This window comes from Narcine bancroftii, chromosome 3, assembly GCF_036971445.1.
Source record: "Narcine bancroftii isolate sNarBan1 chromosome 3, sNarBan1.hap1, whole genome shotgun sequence".
In the NCBI taxonomy this organism is placed as follows: Eukaryota; Metazoa; Chordata; class Chondrichthyes; order Torpediniformes; family Narcinidae; genus Narcine; species Narcine bancroftii.
The window spans coordinates 259498781-259525387 of record NC_091471.1 but is presented as its reverse complement, the minus strand read 5'-3'; the positions used below and the strand labels follow the sequence as shown (position 1 = coordinate 259525387).

Sequence of the window (26607 nt, the reverse complement as noted above, 5' to 3'; positions counted from 1 at the left end):
CTACAATGGCATTGAAGATTCCATGTATGTCATGGTTATTAACAAGTTGCTGAACTTCCTGCACTCTTTCCAACCACTCAAAAGAAATGACTACAATAATATTACATAAGAAATAGGAGCAGGAGTTGGCCACTCAGCCTGCTCAATGGGATCACGGCTGATCTGATGATAGGCTCATCTCCACCTACCTGCTTTTTCCCCATATTCCTTGATTCCCCTACTATGTAAAAACCTATCCAACCTTGACTTAAATATATTTACTGAGGTCACTTCCACTGCTTCAATGGGCAGCAAAAAAGGGCGTGTACATGTATGCTTCTGTGATCATTTTTAAAATCTGGAACCACCCTTGCAAATTGGAAATGAATAAATGCAACCAAACAATTGAAGAAAGGAAAGGAAATAGTTAGGAACAACAGACTCTTTAGCCTTATATCTGTTGACAGCACAATGCTGTAATCCATCTTTTAGATGTACATGCAACATGGTAACAGGCCAGTTCAGCCCACCAGCATGCCCAATTTACACCCAATTAACCTACACCCCTGGTACATTTTGGAGAGTGGGAGGAAACTAATGCCCCCGGGGAAAACCCACGCAGACATGGGGAGAATGTACAAACTCCTTAAAGAGCACGATTCAAACCCTGGTAAAGATCGCAGGTGCTGCAAAGGCGTGACGCTAACCGCTATGTCAAATGTGCGGCCCCAGAAGTGGCAAAAGGACACTTTGGCTCTGAGTAATGGTATTGTGATTTGCAAAGTGTTTCTTTTGAAGGATATATTTTTTGTTGACAAATCAAACGTATCGAATGGAGTTTTTGGAGGGTTTTACCATTTGGGTAAATATGAGGGAGCCGATGGATGTAGCATATTTTGATTTTTCGATAAAGAATCACATACGGTACAAGGTAGCTGAATAAAATAAAGGCTTACATGATTAGGGCAACAAATAGGTATAGCTAGAAAGTTGTTGAACGGTCAGAAACCAAAATATGAATAAATATTCTTTTACAGGTTAGCAGACTGTCATTAGGGGGACATCTCAGTAATGCTGAATAATGATAGGGAAGAATTTAATGCCATCACTAGGGAGTTAATATTAGGCAAACTAATAGGGCAAAGGTTGCCTGGCCCCCTTGGCCCAGGAGATGTGCATCCTGAACAAAGATGTAACTGAGATGGTGGATGCATTAATCATGAACTTCACAAAGGTTCCAAAGAAGTGCAAGCAATTTGTGACCAGGGTTCGAATCCCACATTGTCTGCAAGGAGTTTGTACGTTCTCCCCGTGTCTGCGTGAGTTTTCCCTAGGGGCTCCAGTTTCCTCCCACCCTTCAAAATGTACTGGGGGTGTAGGTCAATTGGGTGTAATTGGGCAGAAATTACCCCTGGCACGCTCGTGAGCTGGAAGGGCCTATTACCATGCTAAATGTCTAAAAAAAAATTTCTAATCAAAATTTTTAGGGCGTCTAGGGCAGAATGGAAAGGGGGAAACCAGTAGATGTACTTGGACTTGCATTCAACAAGCTGCATCACAAAAGGTCAAAAGGGTCATAATCTTGGAAGAAGCCCATTGACGTGGACTTTTTTTTCTTGGAGAATTGGCTCTTGGGCAGGAAACAGCAAGTAGGGGGTCATTTTCAGGTTGCTAGCAAGTGGAGTGCAACTGGAATCAGTGCCAATCTCACAATCATTTATGTTAAGGACTTGAAGGTATGAAGTGAATGTACAGTGGCCAAACAATACAAAAATAGGTGCCAGGAGGATACAAACAGTTTGTAGAAAGATGTTGATTGATTCAATAAGTGGGTAAATAGTTGACACAAGGACATTGATAATTTTGGAAGGAAGAACAAAAGAGTGATGTATTATCCAAATGAAGAAATGCTGCAGAGACATGAAACACAAATGTTACATGGATTCCTTGCGCATGAAACACAGAAAGCTAATGCAATTGCCCCAATAATAAGAAAATAAGGAAGGTCAGTGAAGTGTTAGTTCAGGCAGTTGGGAACATAAAAACAGGGAAGTATTATTGCAACCATACAAGGTGAGAGCACATCTAGATTACTTTGAACAATTTGCTCCCCCTATTTAAGAATAGGAATTATTTCTTTGGTGATAATTCAGAGGAGGTTGACGAGGATGATCTAGGTCAGCCATTCTCAACCTTTTTTCAGCTACAGCCCCACCTAGGACCTTGCTCAAAGTTTACAGACCCCCTTCTCGGCGAAGCAGTCAAGTTTTGGTTTCTTCAGTGCTTCTACTGACTACATTAAAAAGACATTTATGTTGTATGCGGTGGAAAGAAAACAAGGCTTTTGCTTAAATGTGCTGTGGCCCCCAGGGGCATGGGAGGGGAGGGGGAGGCTTTGAGAATGGTTGCCCTTTGTTGCCCAACAAGGGATGGTTAAATGGTGATTCGATTCTTTGGAATTTAGGAGAACGATTTTATTGAAATGTATAATATTATAAAGGGCCAGACAGGATAAAAACTCAGAGGACATTTCATCTCCTAGACAGTACAGAATCTGAGGGTCTAGACTCAGAATAAGGAAGTGCCCATTTAAAAGTGAGATGAGGAAGAAATTGTTCCCTCTGAGGTCTGTGAATCTTTGAAACTGCTTGCTACAGAAACTTTAAAGTCCTTTGGTATATTTGTATCTGAGATAGGCCGGTTTCTAATTGGTAAGGGAATCAAGGGTTATGAGATAGCAGGAAAATTGTTAAATGTGGATCATCAATGACCTGATTTTTGTGCTGAATTCCAGAGGGATCGATAATGGATTCTCAGTGATTCACAATCTGTAAGAATGACAGATGAAAAGACATTGTGCAATATGTTCAAGTTTTCTGAACTAACAAATCTGAGCGAGCTGTGAGGAAGATTCCAATGGATATAGACTGAATGGATGGCAGATGGAGGATAATGTGGTTAAACATGGGGATATTCGCACAAAGAAATGAGTAAATGTTTATGTTCAAAGGGATTTTAGTGTTTGGCAGGAAGCAAACACTCAAATATAAGCAAGGCAGATGCTGTGTTGGCCTTTTATGAGACAGAAATGGGGGAAACCTGCTGAGGTTGCATAGGTGAGGGCTCATTTGGAACAATATTCACATTTGATCTCCTTGTCTAAAGAAAAAATATACTTTATAGGATGAAGTTGTTTCAATAGATTGATTCTTGTGATAAAGGGGTCATCTCAAGCAAAAAGACTTGAGAAAAACTGGTGCCTACTCACAAGAGTTTGGAAGGTTGACAAGGCAAACAAGGTTCTGAGACAGACTGATAAGGTAGATGTCAAGCAGGAGTTGTTTCATCAGGCTGGAGATTTTTATAAATCTTCACCACAGAATTCTAAAACATTACAGCACAATATAAGCCCTTCGGCCCACAATGATGTGCTAACCTGTGTGACCCACTCCACAATAACCTAATCCTTCCCTACATCACAACTACAACCCTCAATTTCTCTTACATCCACGTGCCTGTCTAAGAGTCTGTTGAATGCCCCTATTGTACCATCTCAATGTTCCCATTGCACAAGCCTCCACCACCACCCCTGGCAAAGAATTCCAGGTGCCCACCACTCTCTGTGGGGTGAGAAACTCATCCCTGACATCTCCTCAAAGCCTTCCTCTACTCAGATGTCCTCTAGTATTTGCTGTTGTCTCCCCAGGAAAAAAGGTGCTGGCTGTTTCCCCCCCCCACCCACTCATAATCTGATACACCTCTATTAAGTCTCCTCTCGTCCTTCATCACCCCAAAGAGAACTCTGACTTGGAAATATATCACGTCCTTTTTTTCTTTGGGAGTACCTGGGCAAAAAAACCACAACAGTGCAAGAAAATGGCCAAGTCTGAAGGCTTTTTGAACACCAAGGCATCCAGAGGTAGGAACTAGAAGGAAATCTGGGGGCAAGCAGAATCTGCAATCATTGAATGATGGAACAGGCTTGAATGCAGTGGCGACACTAGGGTTGGTGTCACCAACACCCCCCCCCCCCCCCCACCCACCACCATGGACCTCCTCCAGTACAAGACCATACAGAATCTTTAGTAATGTTTTCGGTACTAAAGTCATTCATAAATCATAATTCCTGTATTTATCACTGAATGTAACGACAGTAGTAGTGAAGAGGTAAAAAGGTAAAAGATTTCATTATTGTCATGTAATACTACATTTAGAATAAAGCACACGTGAAATTCTTTAACTTTTGTCTACCATAAGGCAGTCAGAGTTGCCACTTTGTCCAGTGCCCCTCACAGAAACCTACAGCACCTGGTGTTCCTGAGCAGTCTTCCCTCCAAGTACTAATCAGACTTGTGACTGTTTAGCTTCCAAGATCAGACAATCCCAGGCATATTCAGATAAACAACTAGCTAAATTAAAATTACACCTTTAAATTACAATACCATACCACTTCTTTCTCAAAAGAGTTATTGATTTAGTTCACAAATACTAATTACCACAATATTGTTGCTAAAACATCAGAAAACCTGACAAAAGCAGCAACTATAAAAACTCCAGCAGCAACAAAAAGAACAGCGCGGGCTTGTAGCATGCAAGTTGGGCTTACAAAAAAAATTTTTTGTTGTTAAAACTAACTACAGGGATACTTTTATAAAAAATAATAAATTTCTGCTGAAACAGTGCACAAGAAATTTATAGTCAGTCGTTTTGGTGTAATCCGCTCTGACAGTGTAACCCAGTGCGGTCTGTACCCAGGGGTGCAGTGCTAATTTTTTAGGTGCTGGAGCTCACCAGGAACTGTGACAAGGAGGTCTCGTGAGACCTGACCTCAGTGGCCGCCATGTTGGACTTGGCGTTTGTGATAGTATGGATTCTATCACCAATGTGTTTATGTACAGATGGTCGTGTAGGATGACTGTGATTGGCTGAAAGTGTAGCCACACCTACTGGCAGGTCTTAAAGGATTGCTCCTAGCCAGACCAGGTCATTCTGGACTGGTTGACCTACTTGTTATATGCTCCAGTCTTTTAGTTAATAAAAGCCTTGGTTTGGATCAACAAGTCTTTGGTTCTTTCGACATGCATTATAGCATTGTATAATTGAGAGCGAACGGTAGGACAAGAAAGGAGGATGATGGTCATGGAAGAAACAGATTCCTTGTATGCTAAGCGGGGGTGGGAGGGGGTGCAGCTGGAGTGATGAGGTGCTGCCCGGAGCGATGAGAAGACGGAGTGGCTCCATAAGGTGGGAGCAGCGTTCCAGTGAGCTCTGGCAGCACTGCACCCCCTGTCCACACCCTCCTTGTGATGCCAGTGCATGAATGCCCATTATCATAGAACAACATCAGGATGGCACAGTTAACATAGGGAACAGCATGATTGGCATAGCGGTTAGTGCATTGCTGTTACTGTGTCAGCGCTAGGGGTTCAAATCCCACACTGTCTGTAAGGAATTTGTATTTTCTCCCCATGTCTGTGCAGGTTTTCCCCGGTGGCTCCAGTTTCTTCCCACCGATCAAAAAATGTAAAACATACTGAGGTTGTAGGTTAATTGAGTAGCACAGGCTTGTGGGCCGAAAGGGCCAGATGGAGATGAGGGAAAACTCATAGCAAAGATTCAATGAGCCCAGTTCACTCTTCAGCATGACACCTGTGGTCTTCACTGGGGTGTTGATTCTACATGCTCTTTTTCACACAGAAGGTGGAAGGTATGTGGAACAAGCTGCCAGAGGAACTGGTGGAGGTAGGTACAGTTGCAATGTTTAAACGATATTTAGGCCAGAACATAGATAGGAAAGGTTTTGACAGATATGCACATAGACACCTTGGCCAACTGAAGAGGCTGCTTCCTTGCTGTAAAAAAATCTTTGGCTCTATATCACTGGTTGGCCCAGAGGTGGGCAACTTTTTAATTTTTAATTTGGACATATAGCACGGTAACAGGCTATTTCAGCCCACGAGTCCATGCCGCCCAATTAACCTACACCGTCGGAACATACTCATGGGCCGAATTGTCCTGTGACCATGCTGTATGTCTAAATAAAAGATTGCCCACCCCTATTGGCCCTTCACTTCCTACAGTCACTATGATAATTTTATTTTTAATTTGTGAACATGGGCCGTGGCAATTTGGCACCATATTCAGCAGTGAAAGGTGTGACATTCTTTCCTTTTATTCTTGGGGAGCTTTCCTATATTTACTGCTGTTTGGCAAAAACTAACATCTTCAGTTATATAAAAAACAATGCATGCTGCATTAACTTTTAGGTAAAATGCAACTAAATGGAAATCAGAAACAATAACAATTACAAACTAGTTCTGGTTTTATCTTAAGCCCCTTTCACACTTGTGTCCCACTAAATCGGGCGTTCTGCGACCCCGGATAGGAATGGGGGTTTGTCCTTTCACACTAGACCACCCCTAACCGGGACACTGAATGCTTTCACACTTGCAAGTGTCTATCCCTGGTGTTTGGTCTGCTCTACCTTTACTAGGAAGTGCCTACAGTGCAATTACCCATTTCACATTTGGACTTGCCTGATCTCAACGCCGGCATCTGCAGATGCCGGGGATTGTACTAGGAGTCAAGGCTGGAAATCCCTGGGGTGAGATGATGTCATCTGACGCTGGTGTTGAGCAGATTTTGCTTTCACGCTTGCCACTTTAAAGGCTGATTGGCGTTCAATTCCTAGGATCACTGGCAAGGGTGAAAAGGGCTTTAGTTATTTCTTTAACAATACTTTCTGTCACATAGTCATGAAGACACCCCTGCTTTTCATGTAATCTCCCAGAGAGAAACACAGGGGTTCATTGAGTAAAGAAGAACAGAAAACTCCCCATGTGCTCAGGAAGGATGACAAGGATCTTCAGAACTGAACCCCAAGAGTCTGCGGATGCTGTGATTATGGTTAAAAAAAACACACCGAAATGCTAGAGGAACTCAGCCGGTCTCGCAGTGGCCATGGTGGGGGGGTGGGGGTGGGGAGGGGCTGTAAAGATATATTATCGATGTTTTGGGCCTGAGCCCTTCTTCAAGGTATGAGCAAGGAACAGGAAAGCGCCTGGATAAAGACTGGAGAGAAACTTCAGAAGGCCAGCAATATTATGCACTGAAGCAATTATTAAAAAGTGTGTTATGTTTATCTCTAATCACCATTTGTCATTAACAAAGCTTCAGACGTTCTAAGTGCAGTACGCAGAAGTGTGAATTGAACAGTTTTTCTGGAGTAATGTTTAGGATGGGGAGACATCGTTTGAACCAGGTTAAATTGGGCAGTGTTTTAATTGGGCAATGATGAGAAGGCTGTTGTTGTGACCCAGCCAGTGAGTCATCTGTGAAGCTGTTTTGTGTCTGAGTCTTTCATCTGGTTAAAAAATCCACTAATTTGTTGCAGGTGGGTTTTGCCTGCTGAACCCTTCTTGACCCACAGAGCCTCTCCAGACACCAAACCCTCTCTAACTTTGACCCTTCCTGGACCCACAATCACTCTTCAAATCTAAACCTTTCACTAAACTTGACCCCTCCCTCCATGAGCCTTGCAACCAAAATCTCACCCTGACTCTTATCTCTTCATCTACCCCTTTCTGACCTTCTAGATCTATAATACTTTCTCAAATCAAATCAGAACTCCCCCACTAATCCTTTACTGATCTACTGATGTAGCTGACACCCCCAAATCATAGGCTTCTTGCTGATTCGTGACGCCTCATTGATCCCTTCTCGATTCCCCACAGCCCTCCCAACTCACAGATTGACCCTTCCTGAATCTTGACCTGCGTCTGAAACCTGCTGCCTTCCTGAGGTTTTATATTCCTTGTCACACAGTCTTGTGATGCCATCTCCCATCCTCCCGTCCCTGAACCCCATCAAATCACCAGGACTCTCCCTGATCCCTGACACCTCCTTGTGCCCCTGACCCTCAACAGCCCTGGCCTCCAGCTCCGTGTGAGGTTAACTGGGCTGTGGTTTATTCCAGGGATTTGACTGCCTACTGTTTTCATCACGATCCTGCCCCTGGCAGATTGGAAGCGGAATTTCTGTCTCTTCCTGTTCTGGGAATTGCCGCTCTCCCGGGCACGTCACAGGCATAAAGCCCACGTGGCGCAGCCATTGTGGGTCCTTCAGCACTTGCTACAAATTCCTTCCAGAAAATTCTTCAGGTGTCTGGAAACTTCATTAACTGATTGAGGCAGTGGCCAAGAGGCACTGGGCAGAACAGCCAAGCTCCCAGCTAAACACTCAGGAATCTCTGGCACGGAGTGGAGCAGACTAGGTTTCAGAAAGGTTTTACAGATGCGCTAGAAGCCCTAGATTCACCTTCACCTCAGCTCTTTTCACTGCCCTCATCCTCTTGCATTCAATGTGTTAAAGATAATGGATTTCCAGTCCTCTCATGTGGCCCCTATCATTCCTCACCCATCTTTCCCTCTGCTTGATCTGACACATCCATCTTGCTTGCTTTTGCACACCCCACTTCCCATTCGTAGAATGTGAATCATTGAACACCATGTTGTGCCAACCTGCATATTCCTGCCAAATAAACACAAAACCCTTCCTATCCTGTATCCCTCTATTTTTCTTTCATCTGTGCGCCTGTCTAAGCATTTCTTAAATCTCCCCCCCCCCCCTATTGTTCCAGCCTCACCGCTACCCCTGGCAATGCATTCTAGGCATCTGCAACTCTCTACGTGTTTAAAAATCACTTACCCCTGATGTCTCCCCTAAACCTTCCTCGCTTCACTTTGTACAGACTCCCACCCTGGGAAAAGAGCGCATTCTGCACCCTTTGACCTTCCTTCTCCCTTTGGCTCTTTTTTATTTGTTCTGTTCACTCTCTGCACACTCAGAAGGACATCCAACTTCTGTGAACCCACTGGGCTTGATGGCAGAGAATGGAACGTTGACACCTCTGATGGGGAAATGTACGGTCCTGGCCGTGTCACGAGGACGTTTCTCCTTGCAGGGGGAAAACCTGTAACACAGGGACATCATCTTCGAATGATGGCCTTTCTATTTAGGATGGATGTGAGGAAGATTTCTTTTACTTAATTTTCCCTGAAGCATTCTCTATCTCAGTGGGTTGTTGGGGCTGAGCCATTGACTAAGTTCAAGACCAACATTTTTGGACTACTGGGGAGTCCTGGGTGACTAGAAACAAGTGAGAAATGGCTCTGAAGCCAAGATCAGCTCAGCCATGATCTTATTCAGTGAGAGCAGGCTGCAGGAGCTGTATAAACAACCCTGTTTGGCTCTTTGTTTCTATATCCTATGCCCTCCAACTAGTCTTCCTCCCTACCATCCATCCTGGAGGTTAAGAGTACCTCTCGACCATGACCAATCAAAGCCTTTTCTGCTCACCCCACCCAATACAAAAGGTCCTGTGAAATTGTTATCACTCAGAGTGTTCCTCTAACCTTCCTTCCTGTCATCATCTACCAACCATTTTTTTTGACTCTTTGCCATGTCAATTTTTCAACCATATTCCCTCTTGCCTGTTCCCTCATGGGACCCCACTTTCATCCTTACTTTAGCTTCCATGCTTGACTTGAATTCCAGCTGCATTTGGCAGTTTTCCTCTCCCTTGCAAACAACTCCCATTCTTTTCTTATTCAATGAACCAATCCCCAGCCAACCCTCCTATCATCTTATTGCTACGCCTTGATTCCTTTAAGCTTCTGGCTTGTGCCACGCATCACCTTTTGAAACTTGTTGCCTCTGACGTGCTGAATGCTATCTAACCAAACATATTGAATACTATCTACTGTGCCCTTGAATATCTTGGGATTGCTTCAGAATGCAATCCTGCACCTGTTCTGTTCTTGAAAGATACTATCACTTTTCCAGCCTTTCGCTTCACAAAGATCTTGACTGTTCTAAGGAGAAAAGGTGATCCTTCCTGAGAAGACGGAGGCAGGCAAGGCTACCAGCCACCATCCTGTCAACTTTCTCCAGGAGCTCTATGGAGAGCGTCCTGGTTGGCTGCATCACAGTGTGCTACGGTTACTGAAGAGCATTGGATGGGAGGTCAATCCATCGGACTACAAGAGTGGCAGAGTCACTGCACTGGGGTCTTCCTCCCCCTCCCCCACCCCTCTACCCATTGACGTAATCTATCGGGATTGTTGTTTAAAGAGGGCGTGCAAAATCTTTGATCTCCTGGGGAAAACCCACGCAGACACAGCATCTTTCAGTTACTCTCTTTGGGAGATACAGGAGTATCAGAGCCAGAAGCTTCAGGCTGAGAAACAACTTCTTTTGACAGGCAGTGAGGCTGATGAACAACTGAATGAACTGCTCATACTAACCCTCCGAGACTACTATATATTTAAAAATTTTATTTACCTTTATATCTGTATGACATGTGTATCATTTGTATGTGTGTATGTCTGATTGTGTGTTTGCATGTTTTTGCACCGAGGACAGAGAACGTTGTTTTGTAGGGTTGTACTTATACAATCAGATAATAATAAACTTGAACTATGCTCCAGAAAATGGATATTATCCATAACTCTTCTCCCGTGCTTGCTGACTTCGTCTGACTCCAAGCTCTGGGCTTCCTTTCCTTGTAAGTTCCTGTCACCAGGATCTCTCTCCTCGAATTTAGCTTTGTTCATTCCTGAATATTTTAATTGCTTCATTATTGTTGACGGTGTCACAAGTTGCCAAAGCCCTAAGCTCTGAACTTGCTTCCTGTACAAATATGGTGTATGGTTTGGACAAGATCTATTCTACCAGCTGGTTAGACCCACCAGAGATGTCGCCATTGGAGTAAATTTGCCAATATTGATTCAAGACCCTGTCTGGTTCAGAATAGCAGGTGAAATATGGGGAAAGTAATTTGATAATTACCAGTACCCCTGATAATGAATCAATTCTCAGTGTTAAACTTCATTTGAACTGAATTGTCACGTTTACTGAGATGACGAGCAAACTTCACTTTGGGTGTTGTCAAGTCAAGCTATGCTCAAGGACAACAGGTTGTCCAATAATTAAAAAGATAATGATGCAAAAGTATAGTCTGATAGGAAGGAAGCCCTTGAATCTGGTGGTTTGTGTTTTCAAACTCATGCATCTTCTGTGCGATGGGAGGGGGAAGAAGAGATAAAAGGAACTCGAGGAGAAGAATTTCAGGGACAATCCCAAGAATTGCTTGGTAGCACCAGTACTCACTGATTTGGAAAAATCCTGAAGGAAATAGCTGGCAGACCCTCATCTTCCTCAATATACTGAGTGCAACGGCATCTGGTGTTAGGAGTGATCACACAGCACTCCACCCACTTCCTCCACCATTGCATTGCCTGCTAAATTACCCAAGTTCCCTCCCTACATCAAAACCCTATGCATTGGCTCTCCTTTAGTGACCAATCGGATTTCTTCCACTGTAGTCCCTGTTCATCATCATTAATCCTTCCCCCACTGCCCCCTCTAGTAACACCTGCCCATTGATGTTTGGATAGGCACGTGGAAGTAACAGAAGTAGAGGGTTATGGATGTGATTGTTGTACAACAGATTGTTGTAGAGTAGGTTTACATAGATCGGCACAACATCGTAGGCTGAAGGACCTGTACTGTGCCATAATGTGTTCTATTGCCATGCTTCTTGTTTCTAATCTATGTTGCTTTGTCAACAGCATCTCCTGAATTCATGTCTTCTACATCTGGAAGAACACATACAGCAGATTCATGGGACTGAAACATCGGTAACTATCTTTACCTGCTATGGACGCCGCACGACTGGTTGAGTTCCTCCAGCATTTCTGTATTTTTTTTTACTACAATCTCAGCATCTGTAGACTTTTGTGTTTCACTCCCTTCATGAGAACATTTCCAAGTTCCCCTCCAAATCATCTGCAGTTGGAAATACATTGTGTTTCTGTGTCAAAACCTGACAAAATCGGACCAAACAATACTGTGGAAACAGCTTTCCAGAGATTCATTGGTTCACCACCACCTTCTTGAGGGCAATTAAGGACGCTAGTTTTACCAACGACATCACGGGTGCTGTATATAAAGATTCCTTAAGTTGTCTGGCAGGTCATTTGTATTAGTGAAGGATGTAAGGGTCCTCGTCACACTTAATCCCCAGCAGCAGTGTGATAGAGGATTCTCTGATCTACAGGCTGTACCTGGGGATGCACACAGAGTTAGACATCCAGAACTACTGGAACACCATCAACTCAGTGAAAGGCGCCTTTTGGTTTTCCCAAAACCTGTTGGTCTTTCAGAACATGGAGACATCAATGAGGCAATGCTGCCGACTGGCACATTCCAGGCTGCAGGAGTAAATGCTGAGGAACGCAATGTGGCTTGGCCCAGCCAAAGCGAGAGCATTGTGGGGAAGGACTGCAGTCCACTTCTGGCCATTGAGGGGATGAGACTGGAGGGGAAGCCTCTGGAGGCTCTGGTTTCCTCCCACCATGGGCTCGTGGGCCAAAATGGCCTGTTTCTGTGCTGTATATTTAAATTTTAAAAAGAAATGAAGAGGGAGATATCAATATAATGTACAGGAATGAAATCTAAATATCAATTGACACTAAGAATGTGAAAAAGATTTTGCTCTGTTTTATTTTGGGTTTTATTTTGTTCTATCGTTGAATCTTTCTGCTTTAACTAGAAACATGATCTGGTTACTCCATGTTTCAGCAATTCTACCTTCAGAAGTGAAAAGGAACGCGGGATTTGGTCTAAAGTCTAGATAGGTATATCTCCCAGGGGCATCCTGTGGAGAAGAATGGATAGAGGTAAAATGACAGAGAGAAGGCTGGTGACTGGTGGATTTCATATTCAGATTTCAGATTTATTGTCAGAGTATACACATGACATCCATACAGCTCTGAGATTCTTTTTCCTGCAGGCGAGGCAGAATTACCACTTATTGGTAGCGCAATTAAAAACTGTACTCAACGTACACATGTCAATAGATAACGAATTAAAACAAACTGAGCAATACAGAGAGAAAAAAAATCAATAAAGCGTCCACGATTGATTTTGTCATTGAGGAGTCTGATGGTGGAGGGGGAGCAGCTGTTCCTGAATCTGGTGGTGCAAGTCTTGTGGCACCGATACCTCTTTCTTGATGGCAGCAGCAAGAACAGAGCGTGTGTTGGGTGGTGTGAGTCCTTGAGGATTGTTGCTGTTCTTCTCCTACAGTTGTGTTCCCTGTAGATGTTCTCGATAGTGGGGTGGGATTTCCTTGTGACATCCAACTACCTTTTGCAGGACTTTCTGCTCAGGGGCATTGGTGTCCCCATACAAGACCAGGATTCACATTCTTTTTCACATGCTTAGAGGTATTTACATTTCTTTACTGTATGTTGTGTTATCGATTTTGTGTTAGCAAAGCACTAACGGAGTGAACAAAAAAGACCAGCAGTCAGTGGGTTCGTCTTCACTCGAAAGTTTATTTTACTTTTCCGCTCTGTGCTTTAAAGTCCCCAGAAGTCTCGCCCCTGCTCCAGAAGCTGCGACTGTGTGATGCCACTGAGCAGTCCGTGCGTATGCGGGCCCAGAGCCAAGCTTGAAGTGGTTGTTCCACTGACGCATGTGTGACATGCAGAGCCGGTTCGCCTGACCGTCAATAGGTGCATTCTCTGCCAAGAATGTGCCTGCAGAAGCGGATTCAGACCTGTGGAATGGTCGTTCAGATGGCAGCGCTGAAAGCGCAGAGCTGGCCATCTGAAAGGGACAGCTTCATGAGAGGCGCCTCAGAGCGCACTCTGGCTCCTGTTCCTTCGGGCTGTCAGGGCTGATCCCACTGTCCCGCTCTCTTCCCACAGCCCTACATCAGTCCCCACACTGTGGGATGGCTGGCACGGGCTGTCAGCATTGCTGGTGGGGACTGACATAGGGCTGTGGGGAGAGAGTGGGGCAGCGGGATCAGCAATGCAGACTCCCCAAGAGGGATAACAGGGACACCCTAACTCAGACTCCCACCTTACCCTAATCCCCCCAAATGACCCAAACAGGAATCCCACACAATCCCTTAAACCCCACCATAGCAGACCCAGACTCCCCAAGAGGGATAACAGGGAAACCCTAACTCAGATTCCCACCTTACCCTAACCCCCCCCCCCCCCCAAATGACCCAAACAGGAATCCCACACAATCCCTTAAACCCCACCATAGCAGACCCAGACACTGGGCAATGCAGACTCCCCAAGAGGGATAACAGGGACACCCTAACTCAGACTCCCACCTTACCCTAACTCCCCCCAAATGACCCAAACAGGAATCCCACACAATCCCTTAAACCCCACCATAGCAGACCCAGTCACTGGGCAATGCAGACTCCCCAAGAGGGATAACAGGGACACCTAACTCAGACTCCCACCTTACCCTAACCCCTCCAAATGACCCAAACAGGAATCCCACACAGTCCCTTAAACCCCACCATAGCAGACCCAGACACTGGGCAATGCAGACTCCCCAAGAGGGATCACAGGGACACCCTAACCCAGACCCAACCTTACCCTAACCCCCCAAATAACCCATGCAGGAATCCCACACAAACTGTAAAACCCCACAGCAGACCCAGCCAGACACTGGAAGATGCAGAAACCCACCAGAGGAGAAGAAACTAGCCCCAGCAGGAGCTAGAAACAGACACAATGTAATGAAAACATGGGCCAGCCCAAAGTGGCAGTTCAGAGTGATACAGAACCCCAGAGCACTGACAGCCCGTGGCAGCCTCCCCACAGTGTGGGGACTGGAAGGGCTGGGGGGGAGAGAGCGGGGCAGTGGGATCAGTCTGGGGACAGCCTGCGCGGCTGCCCCTGCCCTGACGTCCCATGACGGGGGACAGAGACAGCTAGGAGGGGGGCTGTCAGGGACTCGCCAGCTGATTGTCATCCCCTGAGCAGACACTTTCAGGCGGCTGCATTCATGTGCCGGGGTCGGGGTTGGGGGGAACACCTCAGTGCACCAAGTTGGCCTCCTCGCATGTGCCTCCTGCGCTTTCAAGTGGCCTCCGGACAGCTGGACATGGGCATAATATGTGGCTTTCCATCGGGTGAATTTGGCCACCTGACCATGTGCCCCTCATCAGACCAGAGAGAGGGCGAAGAAAGATAAACGGGGAGCAAGCCAGGGGTAAAAATGGAGAGAGATGCAAGGCAAAAGGGAAATGGCAAAGAAAGCAAATACGAACTTAATGCAAGAAATGGAAGAATCCCAGCAAAGTGTGAGAGGCTGTGGTTTGTCGAAAGGGAGGAGAGGGCTGGTGGAATGGGGCAGGTTCGTTAATGTAGGCTTTGTTTTTGCTGTGGGGTAGGTGTTCCGGACGGGTTGCCAGCACATGATGTCAATCCATCGGCGATTTAAAACGCGGAGACTCAGTCCCGGCCAAACATCGGTTTGGAGAGCAGGCGAGCGGAGGAGGGTGCTCCCGATTGCCCGGGTTTTGAGGCAGAAGGGTTTATCCCAGCAAAATGATTTTCGGAACCTTGTTATTCTTTAGCTTGCACCTCTGCCGCAGCCTCAGCACCTGCCAACGAAACGGAGGTAAGAGAGTTTGCCCGTTTGCTTAAAGCATCCAACCTGCCCCGAGCCCCTTTATTTCCAGGCTGCTCTCCTCTCACCGCCCACCGAATCCCGCAAACCATTGCCTCCCCACGTCCCTCCTGAAATATTTTGCGGGACACCGAGAAAGTGAAATGATGCTTTAGAACGTTTTATCGGCACGAACCCCCCCCCCCCCCCCCCCCCGGTCACGGGAAGATTTCAGCTTCATCTGACAGAACCCCCGTTCATAATATAAAGACCTTATTCGCCTGTCCTTCCTGGGTCAATCACGTCATTCGTTCAGACTTTATCTCTTGGCTCCCCTGGACCCATACCCTCACCCCTGGACCCATCCCCCTCACCCCTGGACCCATCCCCTCAACCCTGGACCCATTCTCCCACTCCTGGACCCATCCCCCTCACCCCTGGACCCATCCCCCTCACCCCTGGACCCATCCCCCTCACCCCTGGACAAATCCCCCCCACTCCTAGACCCATCCCCCTCACCCCTGGACCCATCCCCTCACCCCTGGACCCATTCCCCCACTCCTGGACTCATCCCCCTCACCCCTGGACCCATCCCCCTCACCCCTGGACCCATCCCCCTCACCCCTGGACCCATCCCCCTCACTCCTGGACCCATCCCCCTCACCCCTGGACCCATCCCCCCACTCCTAGACCCATCCCCTCACCCCTGGACCCATCCTTGCCTGAGCCCCAGTCCTCTCCCTGCTGGGTTCATGCTTCTCAGAATTTTACCCTCCTCACACTCTTACCCCCATGATTTGATCTGTTTCTCCCTGTTCCGGGCAGAATATGAGGTTCATGGCAAACAGCCCAGAGCAGATATAAACAAGGGATCAATGCAATGAGTGAATCCTGTCATTTTTACTCTCTGCATTTCTGAGAGAAATGGATCGATGTCAGTAAGAAAAGGTGCTGGGGAAAGGAGTTAATGGAGAACCAGAGAACATTACAGCACAAAAAACAGGCCATTCGTCCCTTCCAGCCAAACTTTTATTCTGCCCAGTCCCACTGACCTGTACCTAGTCCATACCCCTCTCATCCACGTACTGGTCCAAATTTTTCTTATATGTCAAAATTGAGCCCACATTCACCACTTCAGCTGGCAGCTCATTCCACACTCCCACCAGTCTCTGTGTGAAGAAGTCCTCTCCCCTATCGTCCTTAACCCATATCCTCTGGTTTGTATTTCACCTACCCTCAGTAGAAAAGCCTATCTACTTTTACTCTGTCTTTCCCCCTCATAATTTTAAATACCTCTATCAAATCTCCCCCCATTCTTCTACACTCCAGGGAATAAAGTCATAACCTGTTTAACCTATCCCTGTAACTCAGTTCTTGAAGACAGGCAACATCCTAGTAAATCTTCTCTGCATTCTTCTATCTTATTGATATTTCTCCAGTAGTTTGGTGACCAAAACTGCACCTAATACTCCAAATCTGGCTTCACCAATTCTTATACAACTTTACCATAACATCCTAACTCTGTACTCAATATTTTGAGTTATGAAGGTCAATAAGCCAAAACATCTCTTTACAGCCTTAATCACCTGTGATGCCACTTTCAGGGAATTATGTATCTGTATTTTCAGATCCATCTTTTCCTCTGCACTCCTCAGTGCCCTATATTTATTATGCATGTTCTACCTTGGTTTGTCCTTCCAAAATGCAACACCTCGCCCTTGTCTGCATTAAATTCCAACTGCCATTTTGCAACTAATTTCCCCAGCTGGTCCAAGTATAATGCACCCCATTCATATCAGTAACGATTCAACCTACAAACATTGAGTTATATTGTGACACCATGAGAGCTGGTTTAACATCAGTTGTTGATTTGCCTGGAGAATAAATTGGACTTTTGTCTTTATTCACTGTCTTTAGGAGATTTCAACCATCAGATGCTTTCGAAAATGGTGCTAACAAACCAGGAACTGGCAGAGATTAAGGAGCTCCTGAAACAACAGGTAAAGGAATAGTAACCAACTTTAATTCTGTGCACACCACCCTGGTTCAATGGTCCTGTGAATCCTTTAATTCTTAATGACACTATCCACATTCTGGTCGTCACCAAATACCCAATCATAACCAATGCGAGTCTTTTTAAGCCTTGTGCTTAATTATTATTGCTGGGATGTAATGTTCAAAATGAGAGAGCTGCCCAAGTGTTTGACAGAAATGGGACTCATCATTTTTTAAATTAATTATCAGGATGTGGGCTTTGATGACAAGAGCAGCATTTAATGTCCATCCTTGAGCATCTTTAAGTAAGAGGCAGTGAGCTACTACCTTGAACTTCTGTGGTGAAGGTTATTAGAAGGAATTTGAATGTTTAGACTCGGCTACGATTCAGGAATAGCAAAGATATCTCCAAGTCAGGATGGTGTGCAACTTGGAAGAGGAATCTGCAAGTCAAGGTGGGAGTGGGGTGGGGGGGGGGTGGTGTTATGTTCAGAAAAGGTTTGATGAGTTCAAAGAGAATTAAGGCTTGATGCATGTTATCATCAAACAGTGGTCTTTATTTATACACAGGGGAACTCACAAAAGAGCACAGACTCACACAGACCAATCCAGAATAATGAACTGGACTTCAGTGCTGGTCTTGAGGCAGCAGCAAAAGAGCATGAGCAGAATCCACACATGGCTTTTCATTGCAGGGCCCATTCGTATGATCAGTCCATAGGAAACAAAGCATTTTTACACACAAACTTAGGAATTATTTTAAAAAAATGAGCATTCTGTTACAAGCCCAGAGGACCCATAAACCCAGCAGTAATAGATATTCACCAAGACAAATAGTTACTTAAACAAAAGTTGCTTTTAATTATCTTTAAATATGAAAATAGAATCAAACTTTAACTTATTACTATTGACTTAACTTAACCCCCTTCTAATTCTAAGCGCACGTGCATGCAATGTGTGTGTAAGTTCAGAAAAGTTCTTTGGTTCACAGTCCAATCTCACTTCTCATTCCTCCAATTTCACTGGTTGAAGGCAATTCTTATACTGTGCACAGAATTTAACATTTATAAATTTACCAGGCTTTGGTGCTTGAAGGCTTAGGAAGGTTTTTCCCGGTTTTCAGAGAAAGATTTGTTGTTCTAGGACATCCACAACTGATGTACTTCTATCAGTTATTTCAGTGTCTTGCTGAAATAACTGCCCCTTTAAAGTTCTCCAGATGATAACCTCTTTCTTACAGGTCATCACAGAGTTCCTTTTTGTTTCCCTTATTCCAAGTGAAATATGAGATAGCTAATCCACTCCTCTTGCGTGAACCACAAAGGCTTTGACCAGGCTGTCTTCCAAGCTTACCAGCTTGTCCTGTTCCAGTCCCAGCCATTTCTGCTGGCTGTAACACTGTACAAATGATCTGTGTGTGTGTGTGTTTCTCTCTCTCTCTCTCTCTCTCTCTCTCTCTCTCTCTCTCTGTGAGAGAAAGCCTGTTTGACTCTCTCTGCTTGAAAAACCACATGATCCTCTTAGAACAGCAAGCTCTCTTCCAGACAGCAGCGGCTCCGACATGCTCTTTCATCTGTCACCTTTTGTAAACAACAATCCATTAGTGAAGACTCTTGAGCATCTTCAAAGCTATTGCAAATGCTCTGAGCCACCAATATGTCTGGCATTGGGCAGAGCTCCAGTATTTCAAATAAGATCGGTTTTAAAGTATTTGTATGTAACGTACACTAACAAACCTTTCCCAATTTATCTCCCAAAAACATATCTAAATATATATATATATATATATATATATATATATATATATATATACTCTGTCACAATACTTACTATGGTGTGTCCCAAAATGGTCATTTATATGGGGGCACTTTTACACACTGTTGTGGAGTTTGTCGGAGGGGGAATGTTGTATTCATTAGGCTTGTTTCTTATGGAGTGGCTGCGGTCAATTTACACTGCAGGCGCTCTGTAAAAATGTGTAGGGGTAAGAGTGGAAAAATTATGGGATGGAATTTGCACAATAAATTCCATCACAACATTTTTTCCCTGCCACCAGAGCAGAAAAATTCCACTGTTCAGTGGCTGTGTAAAAATACCCATAGTTGTATGGCCAATGTTTCGGGTCTGAGCCCTTCTTCAAGGAATAAGCAAAGAATAAGCCACAAAACAGTAAATCTCAGAATAGGGGCAGTGTTGGCTGGAGGAGGATTCCAGATCAACAAAAGGTGTTCATTGGATATGATGACGGGAGAGATGAGAATTGATTATGTCTGTGTGAAAGGAGTCAGGGAAAAGGAAGAGAAGAAGAAGTCACTTTCAGATGGCCAGAATACCCAATGTAAAGCCACCTAAAATACCCGAACGCAGCTGTCAGGAGGCCACCTGAAAGCGGAGAACCCTGACCTGAGGAGTACTTACCAATCCCTTCTCTGATAGGTGTATTCTCCGCTTCCCACCTGAAGCACCTGAAAGTGGGCGGGACTACGGCCACAGTCAACAGGAGCTGGCGTTTGCTCCGCGGTGCCTCTCCCCGCTGCGAACCTTTCAGATGCCAGAATAGCGCTGCCACCTGAGTGTCGCTTTGCACAAACCCGCAACCGGCTCTGGAGCCGCATTCTCCCAGCTATTCCACCTGAAAGCGAAAGATTCTATACACTGCTGCAGGGTGTCTGGATAAAGTTAATGGCCCTTAGAATCACCCTTTTGCTTTAGAAGGGAAGGGGAATCACAGATGCCCCTATCATTCGTCACTGGATTCCTTTTGCTTACAAGCACCCCTATGCTGTGAGACGAGGTGACCGTGGCTTTGGTTCTGCATTTGCCATGCATGCAGTCAACTTCTTGGCCTGTTGCCCATCGCTGCAGATCCCAGTGACCTGTGGAGGATGTGTGAGCTCCACTGGACTTCACTGCCACAGCCCTCACAAAGAATCATTGGGAGAAATGTTCCAGACTCTGGGTATGTGGACTCCCTACCAGATGAAAGAAAAAAAAACTTCTGGAAGCAATGACATCTCTGTGACCTGTAGTTGTCATTAGTGAGTGGGAGATGCACCTCTCTGAGGGAGTTCAAAAGCGCTGGAGAAACTCACCTGCAGCGTTCTTTTTCTGCAGCAAAGATAGGCTACCAAAGTTTCTGGCCTGAGCCCTTCATCAAGGTATGATCAAAAAGCGGGCAGTCGCCTGAATAAAATTGTGGGTGGAGCACAGGCTCACAGACATGAAGGAGGTGGATATGGCTGGGAGGGCCGAAGAGAAAAAAAGCTGGGAAGTGATAGCTCTCCGAATGGAAAGTGTCTCTGAGGGAGTTGACTGTCTTTTTAGGGTCACCTGCTGTCGAAGTAATTGACGAAGAGGGTATGTCAGAGTGACGATGCAAAGATTCTTTGGAAGGCCAAGCCACTCATCGCCCAGGCTTGCAAGCAAAGCCTTTAGAGCCCCATCACTTGGGTGGCAAGGGGCATTTATTTTTTTTTACTTTAAAATTAAAATGCAATGTAGGGGCTTGAGCGTAAAGGCAATAAAACCCAAAACAAAACCACAGTGAAGATACAAAACTGGTTGGATGCAGAAACCCGGGCTCTGAAAGCTTCCCGATCGAATCGGAGTTTTGGATCAGAAGCTCGTGTTGGCAATGGATAGAACAGGCGTCCGTGAGGTTGCAGGGGCTGGAGGTGAATTCACGGGCACTCAATGTCCCTGAAGGGACTCTCTTTTGCTTCTCTTTCCTTTACTGTCAGGGGTGCCAGGGAATACTGATGGTAATTCTTTGTCATACTGTAGACTAAAGGAAATTTTGTGTAATATTACATTTTCTGTTTTATTACAGGATAATAAAAAAATCTTGAATATTGAAAATCTTGTTTTTTTAAATGTCACTAACATGCTGCACTGTCTTACAGATAAAGGAGTTAATCTTTCTGAAGAACACCTTGGCTGAGTGTGATTTCTGTGGTGAGTCAACTGGCTGAAAATTGACAAGTAACTTCCCTGAAATCTGGTGCTGTTTGGAAAGGGAGGCATTTGCAATGTGCTGTACATGGGAGATCAGTTTGGTGAGGGCATCAGTGGGGAGCTCAATCGAAGATGAAGGCTCCAAGTACAGGTCACAGTCCGGACATTTGATCTCTAAGACCACTCTGCCTTCCTTTCCCTGGCCCGATGCCTCCCTCTGCTCTGGATCCCTGGGCCTGATTTGATTGCAGATGTGGATCTGGATAAAGACTTTGCTTCCCATTGCTGATTCAGCCCCTGTTGATGTTCTCCTCTTGTCATTCCGCCTCCAGGTATTCAATGGGAGGGGAAGCAGCCGCCAATAACAGTTTATCCATTGGGAAAATGTGTTCCCCATCCCTGCTTCCCTGGGGTGCCGTGCGCCGAGACAGCAAATGGATTTTTATGTGGCAGCTGTCCCAATGGCTTCACGGGCAATGGAACACATTGCACTGACGTGGACGAGGTGGGTTCAAGGCAGGATGTGCAGTAGGAGGGCTGAGATGAAGCTGCATGCAAGGAGGGCAGAGAACAGGGCTTTTTACAGACTAAGGAGTGAAACACAAAAATCTGTAGATGCCAGGATTTAAAAACTTGCTTTAAGACCGCGGTACTCCACGCGCGCGGGCTAAACCCCAACAAGTCCATCCCGAGATACGACCGATTCTTCGGTCCCCATTATGTTCATAAGTCTAGTAAGCAGACACAAATGCTGGAGGAACTCAGCCGGTCTCGCAGTGTCCATCGGAGGTAAGGATATACAATCACTATATATATAAATGTCAGTTATATATCCTTACCTCCGATGGACACTACAATACCGGCTGAGTTCCTCCAGCATTTACTGTGTTTTTGTTTACAGACTAACTTGAGGTGGGCAAGGGTCTGGCAGGGGAGAAGGGAGAGGTGTGGTAGCAATTGGTGGGGTGGGTGGAACTTGGGGATAATTTGGGGGCCAGCTCTTCTGATGGGAGTTAATATAAATTGAGGTCAAATTATCTGAATGGTTACCACATCAACCAGTCAATAGCAAACCCAAAAGTCAAAAGAGGGATCCGATGGTTATACGTGGTTGTTTCATCGTTCAATCTTCATCAAAGATTCTGCAGTAAAGGGAGGGTCCACAATAGTGAGGCTGAAGGTGGAGTGATTGAGCTGGATCTCATCAGCAGATTTGAACATGACTGGAGCAAACCACAAAGTGCTGGAACTCAGCAGGTCAAGCAGCGTCCACGGAGGGCAACAGACATCAAAGTTTTGGGGCGAAACTCTTCATCAGGACTTCAAGTGGGTTCATGAGCTAATCTTTCTTTCCTTCCCAGTGCAAGACACAGCCTTGCTTTCCCAGAGTTCGGTGTATTAACAAATCTCCTGGTTTTCAATGTGACCCTTGTCCAAGAGGCTACCGTGGGCCAAGAATCCAGGGCATAGGGAAGACAATCGCTCTAATGCACAAGCAGGTAAAGGATAGCAACCTGGGAGGGAGCCGGGCTCATCCTTGCTGAGTGTGGGTGGGGTGAGGGAGGGGAGGTGTGAGCGCCAAGTGTGAGCACTGACGGTGAGCGGGTGTGACGGGAGGGTGTTGCAACATTGTTGACCTGTGACGGTGCCCCATTCACTCTCTTTACTTTGCAGGTTTGCATGGACATCAATGAGTGTGACAATGGGTTTAATGGTGGCTGCGATCCAAACTCCATCTGCACCAATACCCCGGTGAGGAACAAGACCAGTATGTGAGCAAGAGACACACATGCACACGCACACGTCTGGAGATGGGGGGAGGGCTGATGTCAGGGAGGGCTGTGGATTGCCAAGCACCCTGCAGACAGTTTGTGCTGTGTGCTATCTCAGAGTTTGGCAAGAGCTGTGTGGTGGCTGGGGTAATATAACAGGCAACCAAATGCCTGCCTGTTCATATCTGGTGCTGGCATCTAGTCTTTGAGATGTAAAATGAAAGGGCAGCCTCACTCATTATAAATCCACCCTTTGATTCGTTGCTTTGTAGCCAAGTGTGTCTCCAGGTTAATCTTGGTGCCCTGCATGTTAACTCCAAATGACCTGCTGTTTCCACAGGGATCTTTCCGATGTGGGCTGTGTAAGGCCGGCTACATTGGAGACCAGCTCCAAGGCTGTCGACCGGAGAAGGTCTGTACAAATGGAGCACCAAGTCCATGCCATCGCGAAGCTCAGTGCAGTATGACTCAGAACAACAAGATCAGCTGTGTTGTAAGGAAATCTGCTGTAATCTGTTAACTCCTGGAGTGGCAGAGAAAGAAAATTGCGGGGGGGGTGGGGGGGAGGGGGGAGGGATGGTGAAGGGAGAGGTTTGAAATGAGAGGGCAGGAGAAGACAGAAGGAGGAACAAATTAGGAGACCAAGAAGGTGGGGGAGACTTAGTGAGAGAGATAGATAGAGTTAGAGAGAGAAGGGTATAGAAAGGGAAGGGTATAGAGAAAGCGATGGGGATGGAAAGAGGAGGGAGAAAATGGAGAGGGTAATGAGAAAGTGAGTTTGAATGTTCTCACTGTGTCTGTGTGACAGGGCATATCTGGGTTATGGTAGGCATGGCACATGCCTGGGGCACCACTTGAAGGGAACTCCCACCACCCCACGCTCAGCGCCACCGCCACCCTGGACATACAACTGTTTCTTCCACACTCGGTACACTGGTTCTCCTTCCTTACCCTAGTGTTCACTCTCAATTATACAACGCCAAATACAACATGGTGGTCACCAAGGCCAGGTCTCGCGAGACCTCCTTGTCGCCATTTTTTTTTGACGCATTGGCCACCCCTTCCATAGGCTCTATTTTGCATAGGTACCCCTGTGGGTGGGGTTCCTTTGGGTGCTCCAGTTTCCTCCCACCCTTCAAAACATACATAGGTTTGTAGGATAATTGGGGTATATAGGTGGCATGGACCTGTGGGCCAGAAGGGCCTGTTACTGAGCTGTATGTCTAAATTTAAAAACATTTTTTAAAAATGGTTTTTGTGATGGCACCTGGTGAAATCCAAAGCTTTGGAGCCAAGTATGAGGCCATTTCAAACCATTGACTATAATGATTGCCCAGAATGATGGAGTGGGAGAGGACGTGATGGCTCCTGGTCTTGCCAATAGAACCTTTGAACATTACAGCACAGAAACAGGCCCGTTTGGCCCTTCTAGTCTGTGCCGAACCTTTTTTTTTGCCTGGTCCCACTGACCTGCATAGCCCTCCACACCTCTCTCATCCAATGTTTGTACAGGATGTGGCAAATATTTCTGCTTGTGCAACATTGGAATGTCAGGCAAACAGTCCAACAATATAGAGCTTGTTGTAATAATCTAATTGCGATTTGAGTCAGGTTGTGATCTTAATTGCAATAATCTCTCTTGTTGTCATTGCTTCAGTGTGGAATTGGCTGGGCTGGAAACGGTTACATCTGTGGACCTGACACTGACATTGACGGGTTTCCCGATGAAACTCTGGAATGTCCTGACAGAAACTGCCTCAAGGTATGATGGAACATACTATAAGGGAAAGACGTGGAGAGGGTAGAAAGAGGAATGAGTATGAAAAGGAAATGGTTGTAAATGTGTTGATTGATGATTTGCTCCTGCTCCAGGATAACTGTGGATCAGTGCCCAACTCTGGACAGGAAGATGCAGATGGCGATGGGATTGGAGATGCCTGTGACAATGATGCAGATGGCGATGGGATTCTGAACGAAGCGGTCGGTAGTTCTAAAGAAATATCATGGGTTCATGTATTGAATCAAAATATCATGGGTTCAAGTCACGTTCTGGAGGACCGAGTCAATAAACCAGACAACTGCTCCCAGAGCAACATAGCTCCACAGCACGGAAATAGGCCTTTCAGCCCCACTTGTCCATGCTGTCTGAACAGGTCCCATTTGCCTACGTTCACAGCCCATGACCCTCAAATTCTTTCTGCGTCTACCTGTCTAAATGTCTCTTGAATGCCACATTTGTGTCCGCTTCATCTGCAGCTCATTCCATGTGCCCACACCCTCTGAGTGACGAAGATTCTTCCTCAGATCCCTTTTAAATCTTTCTCCTTCTCATCTTAAAACCTTGTTTTGGGTTCTCTTGCCCTGATTAAAAAGGCTCTGAGCCCTTTATGACATTATAGACCTCCGCTCCAGGGAGCAAATTCCCAGCCTATCCAGCCTCTTCCTGTAATTCCAGAAACTCTTCTGAGGGAGCACTGGGGGGCTGTCTATCTGATGTGACAGATGTCTAAAGTCTTGTCAGGTGCTGGAGGGTGATTTCAATGAGTAGGGATCTTTCCTCTGTGACTGGCATAATATTTACCTCTCACTCAGTGTCACTAAAGGCAGATCATCCACTTGTGATCAATCTGCTGCCTGTGGGAGCTTGCCGTGTACAAATTGGTTGCTATGCTTCTTACATCGCATCAGGTAGCACACTTCAAAAATGCTGGGTCGGAGCCGGGGCCATTGGATGTCTTGTCTGGCGATGGAGAACTTGAGTGTTATTGTCAGACAGCACTGAACAGGCCCTTCGGCCAAACTCATTCATGCCGACCATTCTGGGTTATTATAATTTGCTTGCATGTGATTCATATCCTTTTCATCCTTCCTATCCATTTATCCATCCAAATGTCCTTTTGAACATTGGAATTGTATATAAGAACATGAGCAGGAGTCGGCCATCTGGCCCATCAAGCCTGCTCTGCCATCCAGTGAGATCATGGCTGATCTGATGATAGGCTCATCTCCACTTACCTGCATTTTCTCTTAATTCCCCTACTTTGTGAAAAACTATTCAACCTTGTCTTAAATATATTTACTGAGTTCTACTCCACTGCTTCAGGGGGCAGCGAATTCCACAGATTCACCACCCTCTGGGAAAAGCCATTCCTCCTTGTCTCCATCCTAAATCTACCACCCTGAATCTTGAGGCTAAGTCCCCTGGTTTTGGTCTCCCCACCAATGGAAACAACTTACCTATCTTATCCATGCCTTTCATCATTCTATGTGTTTCTGTCAGATTTCCTCTCATTCTTCTAAATTCCAGTGAGAACAGTCCCAGACCACTCACTTTCTCCTTAGGCTAACCCCATCTTTGGAATCCCCCTGGTGACCCTCCTCTGCATTGCCTCCAAAACCATTTCTTCAAGGTGAGGAGACC

The 26607-nt window shown here is 45.8% G+C and overlaps 1 protein-coding gene across 7 annotated transcripts in view; it reads left to right on the top strand.

Moving 5' to 3' along the window:
• Window positions 1-26607, top strand: part of comp (cartilage oligomeric matrix protein) — an 81291-nt gene that overhangs the window by 27936 nt on the left and 26748 nt on the right. For 6 of the 7 annotated variants that reach the window (XM_069927790.1, XM_069927789.1, XM_069927786.1 and 3 more), the window contains 10 exons: window positions 11610-11678; window positions 15248-15477; window positions 17383-17465; window positions 21363-21414; window positions 21747-21919; window positions 22776-22913; window positions 23089-23166; window positions 23527-23679; window positions 24844-24948; window positions 25059-25166. In XM_069927790.1, the coding sequence (XP_069783891.1) occupies window positions 15405-15477; window positions 17383-17465; window positions 21363-21414; window positions 21747-21919; window positions 22776-22913; window positions 23089-23166; window positions 23527-23679; window positions 24844-24948; window positions 25059-25166 (963 nt within the window). In that variant the 5' untranslated portion in view covers window positions 11610-11678; window positions 15248-15404. The remainder of the gene's footprint in view (window positions 1-11609; window positions 11679-15247; window positions 15478-17382; window positions 17466-21362; window positions 21415-21746; window positions 21920-22775; window positions 22914-23088; window positions 23167-23526; window positions 23680-24843; window positions 24949-25058; window positions 25167-26607) is intronic. The other variant, XM_069927791.1, reaches the window with a different exon arrangement.